The 19734-nt window shown below is 40.5% G+C and overlaps 1 protein-coding gene across 1 annotated transcript in view; it reads left to right on the top strand.

Moving 5' to 3' along the window:
* Positions 1 to 19734, top strand: part of stx8 (syntaxin 8) — a 29990-nt gene that overhangs the window by 7790 nt on the left and 2466 nt on the right. The window contains exon 7 of the mRNA XM_025058869.1: positions 16687 to 16788. Within this exon, the coding sequence (XP_024914637.1) occupies positions 16687 to 16788 (102 nt within the window). The remainder of the gene's footprint in view (positions 1 to 16686; positions 16789 to 19734) is intronic.

The raw sequence follows: 19734 nt of genomic DNA, 5'->3' as shown, positions 1-19734 counted from the left end.
GAGATGCAGTGATTGTCTTTCCTGCAGATCAACCCACCCAGCACCTCCACCCTGTACAGTCAACTACACTGTGTAACACATTGGTAGGAGGCGCTTTGTCATTTATAGGTTAATTGTGATTAATCACATTGCTATCAAATATTTGACAATAATTTGACAAAATGTTTCTCAGTCAAGTTCATGACTTAACACATGCACATTTTTCATTTCTAGCTGTTTTAACATTTAATTATTTTCTTTCTGCTTCTGGACCTCATCGTCTGGTCTGTCGTGGGGAGGCTGTGTTGTAACGTTAGCTCTGGTCTCTGTATTTGCAGCAACATGTTTTTCTTTGAGGTAAAAACAAAAAAAACTCTGTGGCACAATTGGCACCAAACCACACTCTTAACCAAGCTGCCATGAAGAAGTTATATAAAAAAAAAACCAACAACCCTACCTTGATGGAGTGGCATGCATTAGTGTTTGACAGAACCGAGTTAAATTAGTTAATTTTGTACATGTTTATTATGTCTTTAATTGAAGAAATTAAATGATCATGTTAAAGCCCTATTTAAATGTTTGGCCAGAAGTGTGAAGAATTGCCCGTTGGATAATTATTTCTAATGAGTTTCACTGCGGTGAGTATGGCTGTAATGTAATATATATATAAACTAAGAGTGAACTCAGAACATGCGTCAGTTGTTCAGCTTCTTTTTCCCCGTGAACCCGGAGAGAAAGACTTATAATCCTGCAGCGCGATCAAAGTCGTCAGTGTGTAAGTTCACCGTGGCGTTGGCAGTGATGAAGGGCTTTTGTAAGAACTGTTTATTTCCCAGACACTTAAGCAGGACAGTGTTAATTTCACTCATTTTTCTCTTCCCCGCCGTCTGGCTGATGCTTCTGATTCCAGGGCTGTGCTCCAGTGTTTAGCGGGTCAAGTGAAGCTGCTGCTCAGAGTTAAGTAGGACTGAAGTCGAAGATGGGTTAGCGTTTGTAAACAATGTGTGAAATGGATGGGGTGTTATTTCTGTCTCACTCAAACTGATTGTATTTGTCTTACGGACCAGTTATTGTCCATCCTGACGAGTGGATTTGACGTGGAAGGAGAAAAAAAAAAGAGGTGTTGAGCTGTAATGTCCTGCCGGAGCAGTGTTTTCAGAGCAGACCAGAGGTTGGATAACAGAGGTTGGAGTGTTTTTGACATGGAAACAAATGACCTTCCCTTCTGCTGGGAAGGAATGGCAGATGTTTGGCTGATTTTTGGTGGACGCTGATGGGAGAAAGGGAAGAGAAAGCACAGCTGATTGTTTTTTGTCCCTTCTCTCTCCTGTTACCATATCAAACTAGAGACGGATCACTGCTCTAATGCTCTGACTGGCATGTTTTTCTTCGGGGCTTTTCAGCTTGATGTCAGTGTTTCCAATAATATGAACCCGGGTGGGTGATGGGGAGAGCTGTAACTGAGAATTAGAGCAGCTCCACTGCAAATAAGCACCAGGGCAAATGATTTTGGCTCAGGACGGAGTTATCTGTCACTACTCCCGTGTTGGACCTCACATGAGAATTGAGAATAAATTCGCTGGTAACTCAACAGTTGGCTCTAGAATGCCTATACCACCTGTTGGTGTTATAATTGGTTTCATAATTCAGAACCCGCAGTTTATGGGCGAGTCTCTGGTTTATAAGACCTGTTGACACCAGGTAATGATTCAACAGGCCCACAGGGCTCCGGCCTTCCACTGCCTTTCTTCATCCCTCTCTCCCAACTTCCTGTTCCACTTTGTCTCTCTTCAATGGTCCTGTTGGAACCTCATTCACATTTCTTCTCGTGGCTGGTTCTCCGCCTACTATGAATCTTTGGTGTAGCGTAATAAGAGAAGTTTCCTGCTCTGTACAGTACAGGAGACAGAAAATACAAAAATGGGCCAATTCATACGTACAGTACTGGCTGCAGCAGGGCTCTCGTGAACAGCTTATTTTGGACAAACCCAGAAAGTTTTCTTTTTCTTTTAGATCTATAAAATATATCACTGTTATTTTTAAACTTTAGTTCCTGTGAGGGCCTATACCAACATGATTTTATAATGTTATAGAATTGTAGTTTTTCTTAATATATAGAAAAATATAATGTTACAATTTACTGCAGTGTGAAAAAAGTGGAAAGTCAGTAGTAGATTTAAAATGCTGAAACCATTAAATGACTATGGACTATGTTCATTTTAATTGCTGTAGTATTGCAGTATAGGTTTATTCATCTATTATTAATCACTAATGGCAGAGGCCAAAATGAAAAACTCCACTAATACTACAAATCCTGCCAGTATATAGGGCCTATATACTGGGGGGCCAACTCAATTTTGATATGATCTTGCTGGCCAAATATAATTACACTGCGGGCAAGAATTGGGCCCCAGGCCAGGTGTTCGACACGTAGGGTATTGCATAAGATAAAATCATTTTAAAATGTATGTTGGCAGAAAATATAATTTTGAATTTTAAAATGTATGTTGTTGGCAGAAAATATAATTTTGATTTTTTTCTTCCTTTGTTCTTAATTAAATTTGTCAATACCTGTGTGAGTGGTGCTATTATTATTACATTTAGTGTCAACAATCAACAGTGTTCAAATTAAACTTTTTTTTTTTTTTTTTTTTACAAAGCCAAGGATTTTAAAAGCAGGGAAAAGGCAAAATTCTTTGTTGATCTTGACAATTGGTGCATAACCTTGGCATCTGAGTGTCTTTCCGTCTTGTAGGCTTCCTTTTTTCCCCTGATCACTGTACTGTGGCATGTTTTCCTATAAATAGTATAAGCTCTTTGTAGAATGGCTGTCCAAGTCAAGCCTGTGACCCAAGTGCAGTGGAGGTTGCAGTCATTTCCTTTTGAGGAAACAATTACGAGCCCGGGGTCAGCGTGGAAGATGACCCTTTTCCGAGGTGCCTCAGTCACTCTCTTTTCAATCCTAATTGGATGAAAAGGGACTGAAATGTAGCAGACTTACGTCTCACATTTTAGTCTCTGTTTTATGTGGCGTGTTATATTAATTCATCGCCTACAGAAGATTTTCCCATCTCACTTGCCAGTCACAATGAAACGAGAAACTCAGTCATGTTCCGTGTTAAATTTAGCTCGGCGATGCTTTTTCATCAGTTTTTCGTTATAGTTTTAACATGATGTCATCAAAGCTTTGTATATTTTTATTCACACTATAAATGTCGCCGAAAATAGCTATGCACATACCAGATGAAATGAATCACAGTTGTCTTCCTTTCCACCAGTAAAGATCAACATTCATTTGACTTTATTGGAGTTGAGTCTTCTCAGAGTGGGGCCTAGAACATGAAACAGTCAGAGACTGTCCGACTGGATGGGCTTCTGTGACTCTCTTCATCGTCTTTAAGAGACACATGGTTTTTGCTGTGTGTGTGAACTCACTTTACAACTTTTATATCAAAACTGCGTGAACATGATTTGGAGAAATTTGGAAATTAATTCGGCGACAAAAACAGGAGTGCTCACATGCTGATGTCTCTCGTTATCATCCGGACATTAGCCTCACACACTTGTTTAGATCCAGGTTAGCTAGGAGGCTCAGTGACTGTTCTTGTCGATGTCTGGCAAATATCTTATTGCGATGACGTTTTAATACAACCTGATGACCTGCTGCTCATACTACGATACCTAAGGCTAGGATACAGGTGACATACTTCATTACATATCTAGATTATTTTAGCCAATAGCATCATCTCTTTTTAATCACAATATAACTTGTGAAGAGAATTTGTCTACATATGAATACATTTAGGTTAAATTTATTCACAATTTAATGCACTCATTGTGAAACCTGTGCCTGTTTAGTTGAACACATTGATATACACGCAGGAATTGAGGAAAAAGAAAAAAAAACATTTCAACAACCTTGAACGCAGGAATTGAGGAAAAAGAAAAAAACATTTCAACAGTTTTGATCTCTCTCTTTCTCTGTCTCTCTCCCTCTCTCTCTTCTCTCACCTCTTTATAGTGATCTGCTGTCACCTAGTGGAATAGAATTAAATTGTTCTGCCTCTAATGTGCTGTGGAACAGTGGTTGAACATCAATGTCTGAAGAAACTGTGTTTTATACATAAGAAAAAATACATTAAAAATGTTTTTTTTTTTCTCCCAGAGATAAACATGTGGATAATGAACCAATGAGTGACTCAATTCTGGTTTGATTGACAAAAACCACAGCCTTTACTTCAAACTTCTAGAAATATCTCAGTGAAAGTAAAACATGGTAATGATGGTACTTAGTAGAAACTCACAGAGGTTGTAGTGTTAGATTTGATTTACAGTTTTTGGAAATTTTATGAAAAATAAGAAGTGTTTTCCAGTGACATGGTGTGCCTAAGAGTGTTGTCATCGGAGACATGAGGACATTGTCTGGTCATGTGATCACCGGTCTGGCTGAGGGTTAACTGTGTAAATTATTGGTGATCATAAAATATAGAGGAATAATGGTGGACACTTAGACTGTAATGTTCTTTTAATGGTTAAATGTTCAAATCTGAGAAAAATTTTCCCTCTTAGAATTGTTTTAATAGGTGCTATAATACGTGGCTACTGCAGTAGAGTTTGCGTTATTACTTTTTAACAACAGTGTGCCTTTTTTAATAGGTGGTAGTGAATAAACTTCTCTATTTTTGAGTATGATATCAGGGTTCATTGAAAAACATCATCGTGCTAAAAATTAAAGCGTACGGACTTTGTTTTTTGTTCGGGTGAATAAACGTAATGTAGAGCAGTAAAAAGTGCCGTTTTAACGTCTGGGAATCAGAGATGATCTAAGTCACTTTAAACACACTGGCATTATATACTTACTGACATGTTTCTCTGTGGATAAATTAAAAAGTGGTAGCAGTAGCCTATACTTGCAATACACAGTTAAAATGTAAAACCCAGAGTGAGTAACTACGTGACACTGACTTGTCTCATCTCCTCAAATGTTTATCTCAGAAATAATCCAAAGTTTGAAATGAGAGAAACACATCACTCATGCTCGCTGCAGACCTTGTGTATGTCATGGGAAGTGCATGGAGACGTCCTAAGTGAGGTGCAGTCAGGTCTTCTCAGCCCATATGCAGATCACATCCAGATGTCTACTGACAGGCTCCTACACAGACTGGGTGTGGGAATGTTTCCCCTCCACTTCCTGTACGCCATCACATTCATACTCAATAACATGCATGGCTGCCATCCTGGCACCCACACCATATCTGTTATCCTTGAAAAAGAATAAATTTAGAGGTATTGGAAAGTCGAGGTGTGATTTCCCAGTTCTTTTCCACTACTGTCTGAGTACTATAATATGATGAATATTATGAACAAACACTTCAACACCATATTACTGCGTTTGGAGATATTGCTGTTTATTGCTATATTATCAAATAAATGTCAGTACAGCTAGTGGCTAGTTGTAGCACGAAGCTATTAACCGTGTAGCTCCAACGATAATGTGGCAAAATGTTGAAAAGTATTATTACAAAACTAGTAATAAAACAGCTTCACATTTACAAACATTCTTTCATGCCTTAGAATAGAATGTGCAATCTTGTGTTCCTTCTGGTGCTCAGCTAGGCTAAAAGCTAATCTGTGTTATCCAGTTGGTGGTTAGCATCTAAATGGCTGTGTAGGACAAATAACATGGCTCTGTGTGTTGTATTGTAGGCAATAAAAGACAGAAAGGTATTGTATGAATGTTTCTTACATTTTAATTAGCATCTTTTTTCTGAGGTATCGATGACTACGTGCAGATTCAGTCTTAAAAGCAGCCTTTTAGAAAACTTGTCTGTATTACTGTTTCGTGTGCTATTTTAGAAACAGTACCGCAGCACTAAGAACATTTTAAGTATCAGCCATTATATAGAGGTTATTGTCCCCAGTTCAGTGTTACCTTATTAGATTACCTGCTCAGGAGCAGGATGTTTTGATTCAAATGTGTTTTATTAGCACTGCCAATACGATATGTTTTCTTTACATTTTTCTGGCAGTGTTGCCTTGACTGTGTGGTATGTGTACAGTTTGGAGGCAAACCAATGTTGATACTGTGCTGTAATTCATCCCCGGAGAGCCTTTGTGGGCAGATTGTCCAGGGGAAGCTCATTTGCCGCATGTGTTGGTGGTACTGAAAGGTTGGGAACCTGTGCTATTTCAACTGCCAGTTTTTTGGATCCAGGCGAAGGATTCCCTGCCATTTAATGGTACCTTCGACTGACTCAGGCTTGGCTCAGCAGGTTCCTTTTGGATAACGCAAGTGATGGTGGGAACAAATCTCTCCTGTGTTTATTTAATTGCAACCGCTCCGGTTTGGAGGCGGCGTTCAAAGGGTCGACAAGCAGAGAGCTGCCTTGCATTCCCTCAAGCCCCAGGGTAACATGGGTCATCCCGAATAATGAGTGGAAGGACTTACTTTACCAAGAGTACCTCGACTCAGAGCCAGCACGTGGTTCCCATTTAAATGCAGGGGAAGATTGCACCTTGCACCTTCATCCGTTGGGCGTTTTTTTTTTTTTTTTTTTTTTTTTTTTTTCTCTTCCTTTTGTGTGTGTAAAAGTGCAGATACACATCTGTTCTTCAACGCCATACACACTCATTTTGGCACAAACGTGCACGACACTTTGTGTGTGTGCGCTCCTACGATAGTGTGTGTTTGCGGGAGTGCAATAACTAGTGTCTCAGTGTGAGATCATGGTGTGAGCACTGAAAGTGTTCTCCACATGTCCAGCACATGTTGTCAGGTTGTGATTGGCATTGTGGCCACATTATATCTGCATGAGGTGCACAGAGGCCATTGGCCAGCGTGAGATGGAATGGAGTTTTAAGTTTTAAGGTAATTCAGGACCACACACACACACACACACACACACTTTGGTTGTTGTTTTTCTTTGGTGCTTCACGCAGACCCAAGGCATTTCCTAGGCCCCTACCTTGGCCTTGCCTATTGCACATGTATGTCTAATCTTAATCCTCACTACAACTGTAATCTGACCCTTCTGACTCACATATAACGTGAGTGCTAACTCCAGACTAAATTTTGAGCCTCGAGCTACCCTATGACTCGGAAGGGAACTTAGACTTAAAGGTCCACAAAAGTACAATATTATATTTTACCAAAACATTACAAAAATAAGTATAAGTATAGTAAGTTTATATAAATAAGTATAGACTTATCTTTAAGAAAACCATACACATGTTAAGATCTGGTGGGCCATATGCTTCAATGTGATGGGCTAGATCTGGCCCCCTTGCCATGAGTTTGAAAAGTGTACTAAGGTTAAAGACTATAAGATTTTGTAAAGTGAGTAATGGTCTCAGATGGAGGGGAAATATAAATTCAGTAAAAAAATAATTTTTGTTCTTTTTAAGTAGTGTAGTTAAATAAAAAAATAATTTTGGTTCTTTAGTGTAGTTAAGTCACGGTTTATTCTCCGATAAACTGTGACCCAACTCTATTGAAGGCTTTTACTGTTTTGTACCAACATATTTGCACAGGTTACTGTAGACATAACAAACTGATTGTTACTGCACTAAGGTGGTGGTCCACACACATTTCCTCACCTAGCCGCCCTAACCTTCAAAGTGATGCTTTTGTCCTGCTGGTAACTGTTACCACTCTTTAATCATGCTGGTAAAATGTGTCACACCTCAAGTGGGTAACACTCTACGTCCTGCTTATTCAACGTGCTATCTGATCATCCTGAATCAGTGACACCATCTGCAGACTAAACAAAGGATAAGACCTATTCTTTGACAGGTTTCCTCACAGCTGAAATAAGAGGCCCCCTTTTGGCCGGTTGTGCAAAATATTGATGTCAGTTTTATGTGTTTTTTTGGCACCTTACACATGAACAAACACATGCACAAGACTTTTGATCTGTTATCTAATCATTCTCATCTGTTTTAGGTACGGTTTAACGCCAGCCCTCCCAGCCCCCCCTTTAGTTTCCAATCTGTTGTTGTTGCTGTATCTACAGTAAACTGACCACAGCAGTGCATGTAGTTAAACGTTATTTTTCGATTACGTGCCTTTCCTCCATAAAATAATCCACATTGAGCGATGACAAAGCAAGAAAGGTTATTTGTTTCTCATTAGACTAGTGCAGCAATAACACACACAGCTGTGTGACATAAACATATGTAACTATTATAGCTAACTATTTTTAATCTAGCTCTTCTTTAATTGAAACATTTTACTATTTTTGAGGAAACACTTTATTCTTTCAACTTCTACATCTAGTAACATTAAGCACATGAACCCACTAGTGGGCAGTAATGTCACTGGCAGCAAACCAGACATTGTCTTTCCCGAAATAAATTATTTGTGGTCGTTCACCCTCTGCTTTGTGGGGAGAAGTTATTTTAACCCTCCAACAGTTTTTCTTACTTCAGTCTTAAAGTGTCTCCTCTCATTCCGTCCTCTTCTCCAGGAGCTGGTCGCTACACGCCGGCTGTAGCTACGTCTGTTCAAACAACTACAGTAAACGGCGCCGCTGGTGATAAGATTGATCAAGTCTTTTTCTTGCGTGTGACCCGTTCATGTGCACCTATGTAAGTGGTTTTCCTAGTGTCAGTGTGTCCATGCATGTGGCCCACAGTAGTGGTTTGCTTAGTGCCCTGCAACCACTACTGGTTGTCTGCAAGCTGTGTGGGAGGCTGTTTCCTCCCAGGATGAGAAGTTGTTTCAGCTGTGCTATTGACCAAACCTTCTGGTTTCTGCTTTCCATTAGCAGAAGGCAATTACCCTTAAACACTGCATATCCAGGAAGATTCTTCGCAATTACGTGCATCTCACTCGTAACCATGGTAGTCCAGGTTTTTCACACTTTTGCTGTGTAGAAAAGTTCTAGGTACAGGAAAATAACCTCACCGCACTCCACACAAGTTCACCCTCCAGTCAGAACTGATTATGAGTGAAGTGTTACGCTTGTAGAGCTGGGCTTCGCTGAATGACCAAATATTATGACTCTCGACGTCTTAGTCTTCCAATCAATTGTAAATTTTGAGCTTTTGTACACAAGAGGGGGATGTCCGACCTTTACCTCAACATAACTCTACGCTCACGTCCTAGATTATCAAGGACGTAAAAACATCAGAACAGTCCGACTAATGCCTGGGAGTCATAATTAAGGGCGAAAAATCCCCCCAAAAAACAATGAAAACGAAAATTAGTAGCTATTTGAATGTATGACGTACAACTGACGAATGTAAACAAAGCCGTCTTCCATGTTGTAGCCTACTGCTGTTCTCACTAACTAGTCCTGTCCTGTACCACGTCACACCTTGACCTTGTTATTGGTTGACCTTCTAACCTGGTGTTACTTGTGTCACTCTGCCTCAGCCTCAGCCTTTCTTTTTTTTTTAGTGTTTTTAGATTGTGTTGCTGCTATTAATTTCTAAATTCTTTATTATTGAAAAACAAATTCCAAGTGAATGAAGACACCACATGACATTTCCAAACACTTTTCTTGGGATGCATCAGAGCTGCCACTAATATTTACACAACTTTGTTTCGTTGTTTATTTAGAGCAGATGTCGAGTAAATTAATCAACTTCTTGAAATGTGTTTGAAGAATGTTGGGCTCTTTATTTCTTTTTGTTATTATTTATTTCTGTATTTTTAGTCATTTGAGGCCACATGGGATGTCATTGTTGGAATAAGTTCTCAAAAGGCGACCCACGCATAAAACATGCTCCAGAGTAACGTCCAGACCTCGTCCCACCTGATCTGGGAAGGTTCCAGGCTGAACGATAACATGTGATGTTTTATGTTCCACATCCCCACTGATCTCGACTAGATAAATACCAGCTGGCTCTGAGTTTTCTTTTCCACTATAAAACATCTCTATCGGGCTTGATACAGTTTACTATTGTTTACTGCTCCCGTTCTGCCTCTGAATGGCACTAAAAGGCCACAGAGCCTCAGACCCGGAGCGTTGCCGGAAGTGTGTCACATCCTGGAAGACTGTGTGTCTGCTGTCATCTTTACGGAGTTCTCCGGTCCGACTAATGCCCCTGGTGCTGGACCCATGTTTGTGCACGTGTGTTTGTGCCAGTGTCTGAGAGGAAGAGCATACGTGTCTCCATGCGTGTGAGTGCATTATGAGTATAACAGTCTGGCTCGTAGATCAAAGTCCCTCCATAACTCCTCAGTCAGTCAGTCGGCTGTGCTGCCAACCTACTGCCGGGAAGTTCTTCTCACCATGGGGGAAGTTGAGTTATTGGTCTCAGATCATTGCAATTAAATCACGAATAATATTTTTCTTGATTATTTCTTTTTTTTTTTTTGTCATTTTATTGACTTTATATTATTTATATTTCATACATCAGTCAAGACAAAATTACTCCTGCTGTGGGGAAAATAGACTTTTTTCTCGTTTTCTATTTAAAAGCAGGTCTAAAAAAAATCCACTGTTGGGTTTTGGGGTCAGCGCGGGCCAAATGTATGCATGCTTGTATTTTGTGACTGCTCAAGAATGTACTCGCAGACTGCAGTATGCATGCCCGGAGCACTAGACTGACACAGACATACATTGTAGTGCAAATGGAAGCACGGGTGTGAGCGTACATTCACAGATGGCTATTGGCTAACTGAGACACAGAACATGGAAAGTATGACGCCGACCTTCACACACTCACAATCCTTGTGGAATTTTGGTTCCTCATCGTCTGAGGTGCTAAGCTACTCACCATCGTCTTTACTATTTAATAGTGATAATGATAATGGGCTTGATAATAATTAATAGGTTCGTCCCGATACTATTCTGAACTGATACTGATACTTGGGTAATCGCCAATATGGAGTACTGTCAACACAGCTTCTTTAGACTAGATTTTAATAAATGCGCAATAAATAAATAAATAAACTGGAAGGTGGTGTTTTGTAGGTGGCAGAGCTCTGTCAGCAACAGGGAAACATACACTGTGTGTGGGTTTCAAAGAATAAGTAAAAATAAATTATTATTATTATTATTATTATTATTATTATTATCAGTGCTAATAATAATAATAATAATAATCAAATAATATTAATTGGGGAATACCAAAATGAATAACTTTGGCCATCTTCCCTTAAATGAGGCCATCGCATTATAGAACATTGGCCATCTTAATAATAATAATAAAAAACAAAACCTCAGTTATGATACAGAGCTGTACGTTTGTAGCCTAGCTTTAGCTTGTCTGGACCAAACTGTACATGTACAAGTACTGACTGAAAGCCTGTGTCATCGATTTGTCTTTCCCAACACTAGCATCTCCATATTCCACTTTCTCCTGGGTGTCCTCGTTAATGAAGTGTGATGTAGTGATGATGTGTAACAGCAGCTGCTTTGGAGATGCTGTGCCAGTGACAGGGTGGTCCCTGTCTCACACTGCTGCCTCCGCTGCTGCTGCTGATGCTGGCACCCTCACCTTCATCACACACACATTGTTCAGTGGCTACTGGCCATGAGAAAAATAAAAGCACAAAGTCAAAGTCAAAAGAGTGTTTTTGGTCGAGACGTCATTTTTTTTCAACACTTATCTGTGTCTATAAACTGGACGTGCAGCTCATGTGACTTTAATTCACAATGACGACATTTACTGTTATTGTCTTGACGTACGTATTTCTAATCACGTCTCGTAGTTTAACAACTAGATGGAGCTTTTTATTGCCCAAGATTCATGGTCGTCTCATCTTTAAGTGTCCTTACAACCTTTCCTGTCCATTTAGTTCCACCCAGCTCATGAGACGAGAGGACAAATTGTTTGAAAAAGCTTCAGTGGGATTCTTACCACGCAAAGCTGCTGAATAAGCCCAGATTTCCTCTGCTCAAGGACAGTCTTGATTATACTGTTTTTGTCCAATTACGTTTTGGAACGCTATGAAAATGGCAATTACGGGATGAAGGACTTCAGAAAATAAAATTAATGTTGAAATTTTCAAATTTTATTTTTCTAGTGACTCCATTATGTAATATCATAGCTGTATGACTACATAACATTAAATTTAAAAGCATATGATTAGCAGTCTGGAGGAAATTCAATGTTCTTTTCCCGCAGAACACTGACTATATTACCATAATTTACGTGGATTCCCTCCGCAACAGACGGCTGTGCCCCAACACTGAACTTCACTGCCTTTTTTCTGCATAAATGTGCTTTTCTTTGAAGTTCGTCCTTTTAAAACAAGGCTTCAACTTTGAGAAAGTCATTCGTCAGCGGGTCATTATTTTGGTGTCCGTCGTTCACAGTGATAGCTGCTGGAATAAATGTAGCGGGGGGTTATAGAGGTGAAGCCTTCTGTGGACGTACAGCCGGTTTTAGTTTCACATGTGCCACACAAGCAGTTGGTATTAAGGCTGGAAAAATGGAAGCTCTATGAGTTATGTCATTCAACTGCCCCAGGCGCTACTGTCCCAAAGTTATGATCTACAGCGGCGGTTTGAAGTCCTCACTTTGATAGTGCGTGTGGGAAGAAGAACGCTTGTAGTGTGCACAAAAAAATGTCACGCCGCATTTAGGGAGACTCCGCTTTCTAGTTTGTCTTCATGGCGGGTTTTCGAGCGGGAAAACTTCATTCTTATTCAGTGGAGACGGTTCAGGCAGAAAATTTGAATAACTGCATGGTTGACATGTAACCTCATCAATACTCCTCCAAATGAATATTCAGCGGTGAAAGGAAACATCTTGCAGCTGTCAGCAGACTAGAACGTCTCCTGCCAGAGTGAAGTTAGCAACAGGAATTTCAACACAGAAAGTTCCAACAAAATCTTTGACCAAAAAAAACCCAAAAACTTTTTCAAAACACCTCATGGATAACCAAAAAAAAAAGAGAAAAGATATTTATACCAACTGCAAGAGTGGCCGTGTCAGTGCTACGTAAAGCAAGACATTCTTTTATCACTTACCAGCAGTGCTACGTAAAGCAAGACATTCTTTCATCACTTACCAGAAAAAAAAAAAACCAAGGTGTGAAGACGCAGTAGACGTTATCTCAACTCTAACACCGTGACCTGAGAACAAAGAGCCCCCCGCTCGGTCCGTTTGTAGAGAAGAGATTGATTGTGGCCGGGCGTGGCTGAGGATGTCCGACGGTGAGACTAATCTGTACACATGTGGCCTTAGCACTTCAGAAGACCAGATGTTCGGAGTGTAAATCCTGTGGAGGGTGATGTCCTCTCAAAGCCCACCAGCATATGTTCACTTTAAACACACAATAAAGCTGGAGAAGCAGAAACCATTACTCAAACCCAGCGCAGCCTCATGACTTGTGGCGATGTCCATCATTTTAACACGTATGTGCTGCCTATCTGTACGACTTTTTTATTTTCCGAGGATTTAGGACAGGCAGGCAAAAATGTTATATGTTATGATTTTATTAGCTTTTATTACATGTGTAATATTTTTCTTGTACGCTCGCATACCTCGAAGCTAGTTTTTTAACGCACTAAAAAGTCAACTGGGACGTCATGGTCTTTCAACATGTAAGACTAACGTTACTTAATATTTGCACTGTTCTTGTTGGACCCTGGCTGAGAAAATAATTAGACCCTTGTTGTTGGACGCACGTGCAGAACGTTGTAATCATCATATATTACAGTGACGCTCTAACTTTTTTGCTCATTTGCTCAGGATTTTTTTTCTGCCTCCGTCGTCCCAACAATAATCTTGACAAATTACGTTTCATAATTGTTGAACTAACACCAAGTTAACGTCATGTTTTTAATGAATCAAAATCATTAACATCAAATCACTTTTTCAAAAAAGAGAAAGTACAAGATGCAGCCGTCATCACTTGGACCCTGCAAATTTCCTCCCTTTCGTCACGCCCCAACTCTCATATCTCCGTTCGCCAAGTCACGCCCCAACTCTCATATCTCCGTTTGCCAACAGTGGGGCTCGCCCCACTGTTTGAGAAGCACCACTTTATGCAGTGAAATCAGTTTGAAGTTGAATGTAAAGCATCAAACAGAGAGAGTTTTAGGCCAAGAGAGTTGTTTTCGGTTTCTTTACCTCAAACAAACGTATGACGCGTCACATTTATGTTAAAAGAGATGTGTGTTTAGATCAGCGACAGTTCACTGCTCTTCATACACACCAGGACCAATTGGTAACAGTTGTGACCCCCCCACTCCCGCCCCCACCACAAGCACACACTTACCCTCCTTCACACTATAACAAGGGATAGATTAGAGGAGCTGTCTGTCTTTACTTTCGTCTTTCAGCTTGTCCCGTGGAGAATTCTCCTCCAGAGTTAGTCCCACTGAGTCACATTCTGTTTAAATCATTGAAGGGGGCGCGAGGTTTTTCTCTGTGTTCCGAGTCCATTCTGGAAATGACTTTTGAGTTACTAACGCACATCCTGCAGCCACTCTGGGGTGTTGGTGTTTGCGATAGCGCCTTCATCCTCAGGGCACTTTACATTTGCAGATCGAAAACCGCAACGTCAGCTGCCGTTGTCAATCGGTAAATCAGATGTTTGAACCTGGTGCCGATTCAGAATAAACTATTAAAGCAGACATCAATGTTTTGGGAGGTGGATGTCTTTCAACCAAAGTAGACTTGAGGAAAATCTCAACCAGGATGTTACGGTTTTGAATCGTTAAACTTTAAGGTCCCACAGAAGCCCTTATCAAACCTCCACCATCCCCAACCTGTTCCCTCTTCATTCTCTGAACAAAAAAATACAACAAAGAGAGCAACATACATTCTGTAGGTTTGATGTAGGCCTGGCTGATTTCACTGCTATCTGTGACCTTCTGTTTTTTCCATTATCCTTGTCCTCCATTTCCCTTCGTTGATCTGGACTGTGTATCCCGGCTCTGCAGTTATTCACTGACCTTGTTCCTGGCTTGTTTCACTGTTTCTCGAAATGGGATCAGACATTCTACTAATTGCCAATTCGTGTAGATTGTCATCATTAACTGTCTGGACCTCGAGGACAGTACATCCCTGTCCTCGAGGTCCAGCTCTTTCATCTCATCCAGTTAGCCAACGTAGTTATCGGAAAATCTGTAAGGATCATTAGGTATTGTGGGAAGAAATCATTCTTACTCATATCGTGGTTTATTGCTCCCTTTGGATCGGAACTCACCGCACAAGCATCTTGGACTTTTATCTGTTCGCTGTGGACATTATGTCAGAGGCCATGTTGAAACGATCATCTTGAAAAAGAAATTCCTTCATAATCAATTTTGATATATTTTGACATTGTCAAATGTTACCTTCACAAAACATCTGGCGAGGAACGTCAACTGAAATAATACCAACTGTTTCTTTTTTACATTAGAAAGTTCTGTTTATCGCTTGTTTACGTTGAAGCGTGGTTACAATTGTTGTGTATCTTTGGCAATTAATGCATTTAGTTTGTAGTTATATTCCATTAGTAGTCGTCCACTGCTCTTTTTAGTTACTTGACATATATTTTATGCTTATAACAAAAAAGAGTTCAGAGGTTGGACCATTTCAGTTTTTTAATCCAGATGGATTATTTCATTTGCAATTTTGTGTCTGTATATTTGTGTATATATTTGTGAGATTTCTCCCGACTCCTGACAACATTATTAACAGTTGATTGCAAACGGCCGATGTTCCTGTTCCCTCTTAGAGACACAAACACAGACAGTGTTTGACAGACAAATGTGTGTGTGTTTGTTGTGGGCAAACGATCTTTGGTGTCACTTTAACAAATAAACATATCTTGTCTCTGAAGAGACCGCAGACCCCTCCTCTGTTCTTCGGCCCCGTTCAATAAGCATTTGTTATTACATGTGGTTTGTGTTTGTACATTTTGTGAATTTTACATGCACTTTTAAGAATTGAGAAACTGGTTGTGACAAAAGAAAACACACCCAAACCAAAAACAAGCAAACATATAATTATATAATAAAAACAAGATAAACCCACATTTCAAAACATCAGCTCAGATTTTCATACATTACGGTGGTACTGTGCAGTAACAGTAATCACAAAAGCCCCTCGGCGTACTGGAGGAAATGTGTCTTTGAACGTATCGCACAGGGAAGGTACCCGAGCAGAACTGGATCAGATCTTTTGAAGTCGGTCCCAAATCATTGTTGCACTAAAATATTGTGTCCTTGTAGCATAAATGGTATCGCTGTACAGACTCCTCATTTTATGTCAGAATTATTGCTGTGGGATAGAGAGGTCCTATGATGAGAGACATTCCTGGTCACTCTCCAGCTCCGAGCCTAATTTTTTCAATTTCACACAGCACCCTCGACCAGTGTCTTCGCAATTCACAACACGACCCAAAACAGTGAGTCAGAGAACCAGATTCTGTCTTGCATTTTGAGGCACATGGTTTAGAAATTAGGATTTAAGGACCTAATTAGATCCAGAATGGATTCAGGAAGTAGTGAAACCATTTGAAAGTCAGCGAGGAGTGCTTTCACACAGGCCGCTCCCCCGTCACCGCCGCTCATGTCTGTGTGTTGGCTGTCTCTGCCTTTTGAAGTTCCTGGCCTCTCTGATCTCAGGTCCTGCGCATGTTCTCTGTATTTCTTAATTCGGGGTAATTTACTACACCATCTTATTGGGAGGTCTTTGTGTGTAATAAATGGAAACACCGTGAAGTCTCGATATTGGCAGATAACGGTTTAATACGAAGCAGGATTCACCGTCACTGACCTTATTTTCCCTTTGCTTTCTTTTTTCTCTCTTTCACAGAAATCATTGATGACCTGGCCCATCTTGTGGATAAGACAGATGACAGGATTCGTAATGAAACACGAAGAGTGAAGCTGGTGGAGAATAAGTCGGCCTCCTGTGGTGAGCCTCCCCGCGTTTTCAGATTTACTGTTTCATATTTACTTAGAACAAGATAAATGTCTATGCAATCCCAGTATTTACCAGAATGTATCAGAATTGTGTCATGTTGGAACATCCGAAGAGAATGGATCTTAATGGAGCAGAAAAACTGTGGCGATGTGGATGAGCCCAACTGGCACAGGGCATGATGGTAGTAAACGGAAGGACTGAGCTTTAAAAAGGCGTTTTCCCAAATCAGTTTTCTGAGGAGTCTTTAAGTGCCCGCGGATCGGGCCAGGCTCCTCCAAGTCATCAACGTCCTTCTTTAGGTTTGGGCAAATGGAGTCAGGTCTTTGGGAAACAGATGGAAACACGTGCTCTCGCCATCGCCACAGATTTGTTCCAGTTTGTTTAACATTTGTCTTTTGATTTACAAAAAGTCTTAGCTTCTCCTTTTCTGTCGGCGTGTCTTGCCCTCAGAAGGGGAGCGGGCGTCTGCCACAAGAGGCGTGGCAGCTGGTTATAGCCAGCTCCTGACATGTGGCAGTGTGATCCAGGCTCGCCCAGAGAATTGCCAGACAGAATTGTTTTGGCAAAAACCTGTTTTGTTTTGCTAGGAGACCTATTCAGCAGGCAGTTGTGGACAGAAGCAGAGCAGGCCGTAGTAGAGAGGTCAGCGTAAGAATGCCTCGTTCTGTTGGTTGTGTCCCCATGGTCACCAGAGTGCGAGTTTGTTTGACAATCCCAGAGCTTTTATTGTGTTAAAATCAGGTCTGCTCCTTTACTTTTTTTTAACTTCCTTTGCCTTCACCTTATGCATTTGTAAGAGTTTATAACCATCCGTCTACACTTTGTAGAGTTTTTCTGTCTATGCACACATAGCTGTGTGTGTGTGTGTGTGTGTGTGTGTGTGTGTGTGTGTGTGTGTGTCACTCTCACTTTCTCCGAGACACACATGATGGAAAATTCCCCGATGGTCTTCTTCACTCGCACCTCAATGCTCTCTTTCTTTTTTCCATTCCTCTCTGTCATCTCCCTGTTCGACTCCCCAGTTGTTTGACACTCTTCTTTGTGTCGAGCGAAGAAAGAATTGAAAATACTACATGCCACAAATGGTTTGGAGGGCTCTCCTGTCTCCCCGTGGCAGTTTGTTTGTAATTCCTCAGCTTTAGGGCTTTATTTATTTTGTGAAACCGTGTCTCATCCAACGACGGCGTTCGATGTTATGTCTCAGTCGAGGCCTTGTAAAGCCAGGAACGTTGGACTGTGCCAGAGCAGAGTACGTTTAACATGACTCATTGACAGCGAGGAGATTATAAAGAAGGCATCTTATTTTCTCTGCTTTAATTGAACTAAGTATTAATTAAAAAATAAATTGTTAGTTTGGACTCAAAATATCCTGACAGGTGCTGTGCAACATGAATGTTAAATCTTAATCTTAGAGCGTCTCAGAAGTCAGTCGTTGTTCATCAGTATTTTCAGACAGTTTATTACCGAATTAAAAACAGTATTTGTCCCCAGAGATTACAATTAAAAACAGTATTTGTCCCCAGAGAGTACGTATCAACATTTACTTTTCCTTATATGTCATCAATATGTTAAATAGTGTATTTATGTGTATGAAATATATTCTAAAATATCGATGTATCTTGAAGTTACTGTAAAAACTTGTACATACCAAACTATACAAGAGACAAAACTTTTTTTTTTCTCACTTTCTATTGTGAGATTAGAAAAATGAAGCCTTTCACTGTAATCTTGTTAGCATTTCTGCCGGGGTTTTTTTTGTGGTCTTTGCCTTTTGTGGCCCCTAAATGGTCTTTGAACCGTTAGCAGAGGGCATGCCGGAAGTAGTGAGGGACAGTCAGGACCTTTTGCTGGTTTGTTCAGGGGTTCTCACCAATTATTCATTTTCTCCGTAATTTGTCTTACTGATGTGTCTGAAAATTGCTAAGATGGGAGGGACCCAGACTCTGACCTTCCAAAGCTCCTGGGTGGTCAGTCTGTCAGCAGACACCAACGACCCCCCACCCCCACCCCCCAGCATCAGTGTCACAGCACAACCTTAATCTATTTGGCAAGCAAACGCAAACGTCATTAGCCTCCCGAGGCCTCCTGAGGGTCAGGAGAAGCTGCTTAGTTACTGAGGGACGGTCCGGGGCCAACAGAAGGGTCAGTGGGGCTGTTTGACGTGACTTTATTACCGGCTGTTATGTGACAGTACTGGGTGTTGTAAAAACTGAAAATGTCATAAAGTTCAGCCTCCAATTCCATTGCTGCCCCTCGGAGGTGCTGGAACACTGACAAGAAGTCCTCAATTAAACATGGCCGCCGGCAGGGATAAAATACAGATTTTATTCTTCAAATGAAAGAATTATCTGAAGACATTTCGGCGCCCCCTGTCTACGAAACTGGAAAAGGTCAGCTAAATTAATTCAAGCACATCTGTGGGGGCAACAATGGAATTAGAGGTGAAGAGAAAGGTTCCTGGGATTTTTTTTTTTTGTAGTGCCATCACACTTTTTTTGTCCAAATGTGTGACGTTATAATTTTCTTTAATTAAACTCCATTGCTTTTATGCGACACGACAAATAGGAGGAGCAGTCGCTCCATTAACCCAACGGTTTGTCTTCTGGAGTGTTTCCCTCAAAAAGAGAGAACAGACTCTGAAACTTAACTTAAACTCAAATAAATAATGAGTCTCTCAGAAAAGTATGGGGTAAAAAGCACAGCAACGGAAAGTCTGTTTTTTGTTATTAGAACTAGCCTTAAGTCATTTGCCTATTTATGCAGCAAATAAACACAAATGAGACCACGGCATCTTTTTCTATAAAAACATAACTTCCTGTTTTGTTCAGAATTTTCCTGGATACAGAGTGGCTTCTTTATGACTCTAATTGGAAAAAGAGACAAATTTGGACACAAATTTCAGCAAATGTCACGATGAAATTTTTCTCTTTTTTTTTT

The sequence above is a fragment of the Cynoglossus semilaevis genome, chromosome 9, assembly GCF_000523025.1.
Source record: "Cynoglossus semilaevis isolate Cse_v1.0 chromosome 9, Cse_v1.0, whole genome shotgun sequence".
Lineage (NCBI taxonomy): Eukaryota > Metazoa > Chordata > Actinopteri > Pleuronectiformes > Cynoglossidae > Cynoglossus > Cynoglossus semilaevis.
The sequence above is the reverse complement of the archived record's forward strand: the minus strand, read 5'-3'. Positions and strand labels throughout refer to the sequence as shown.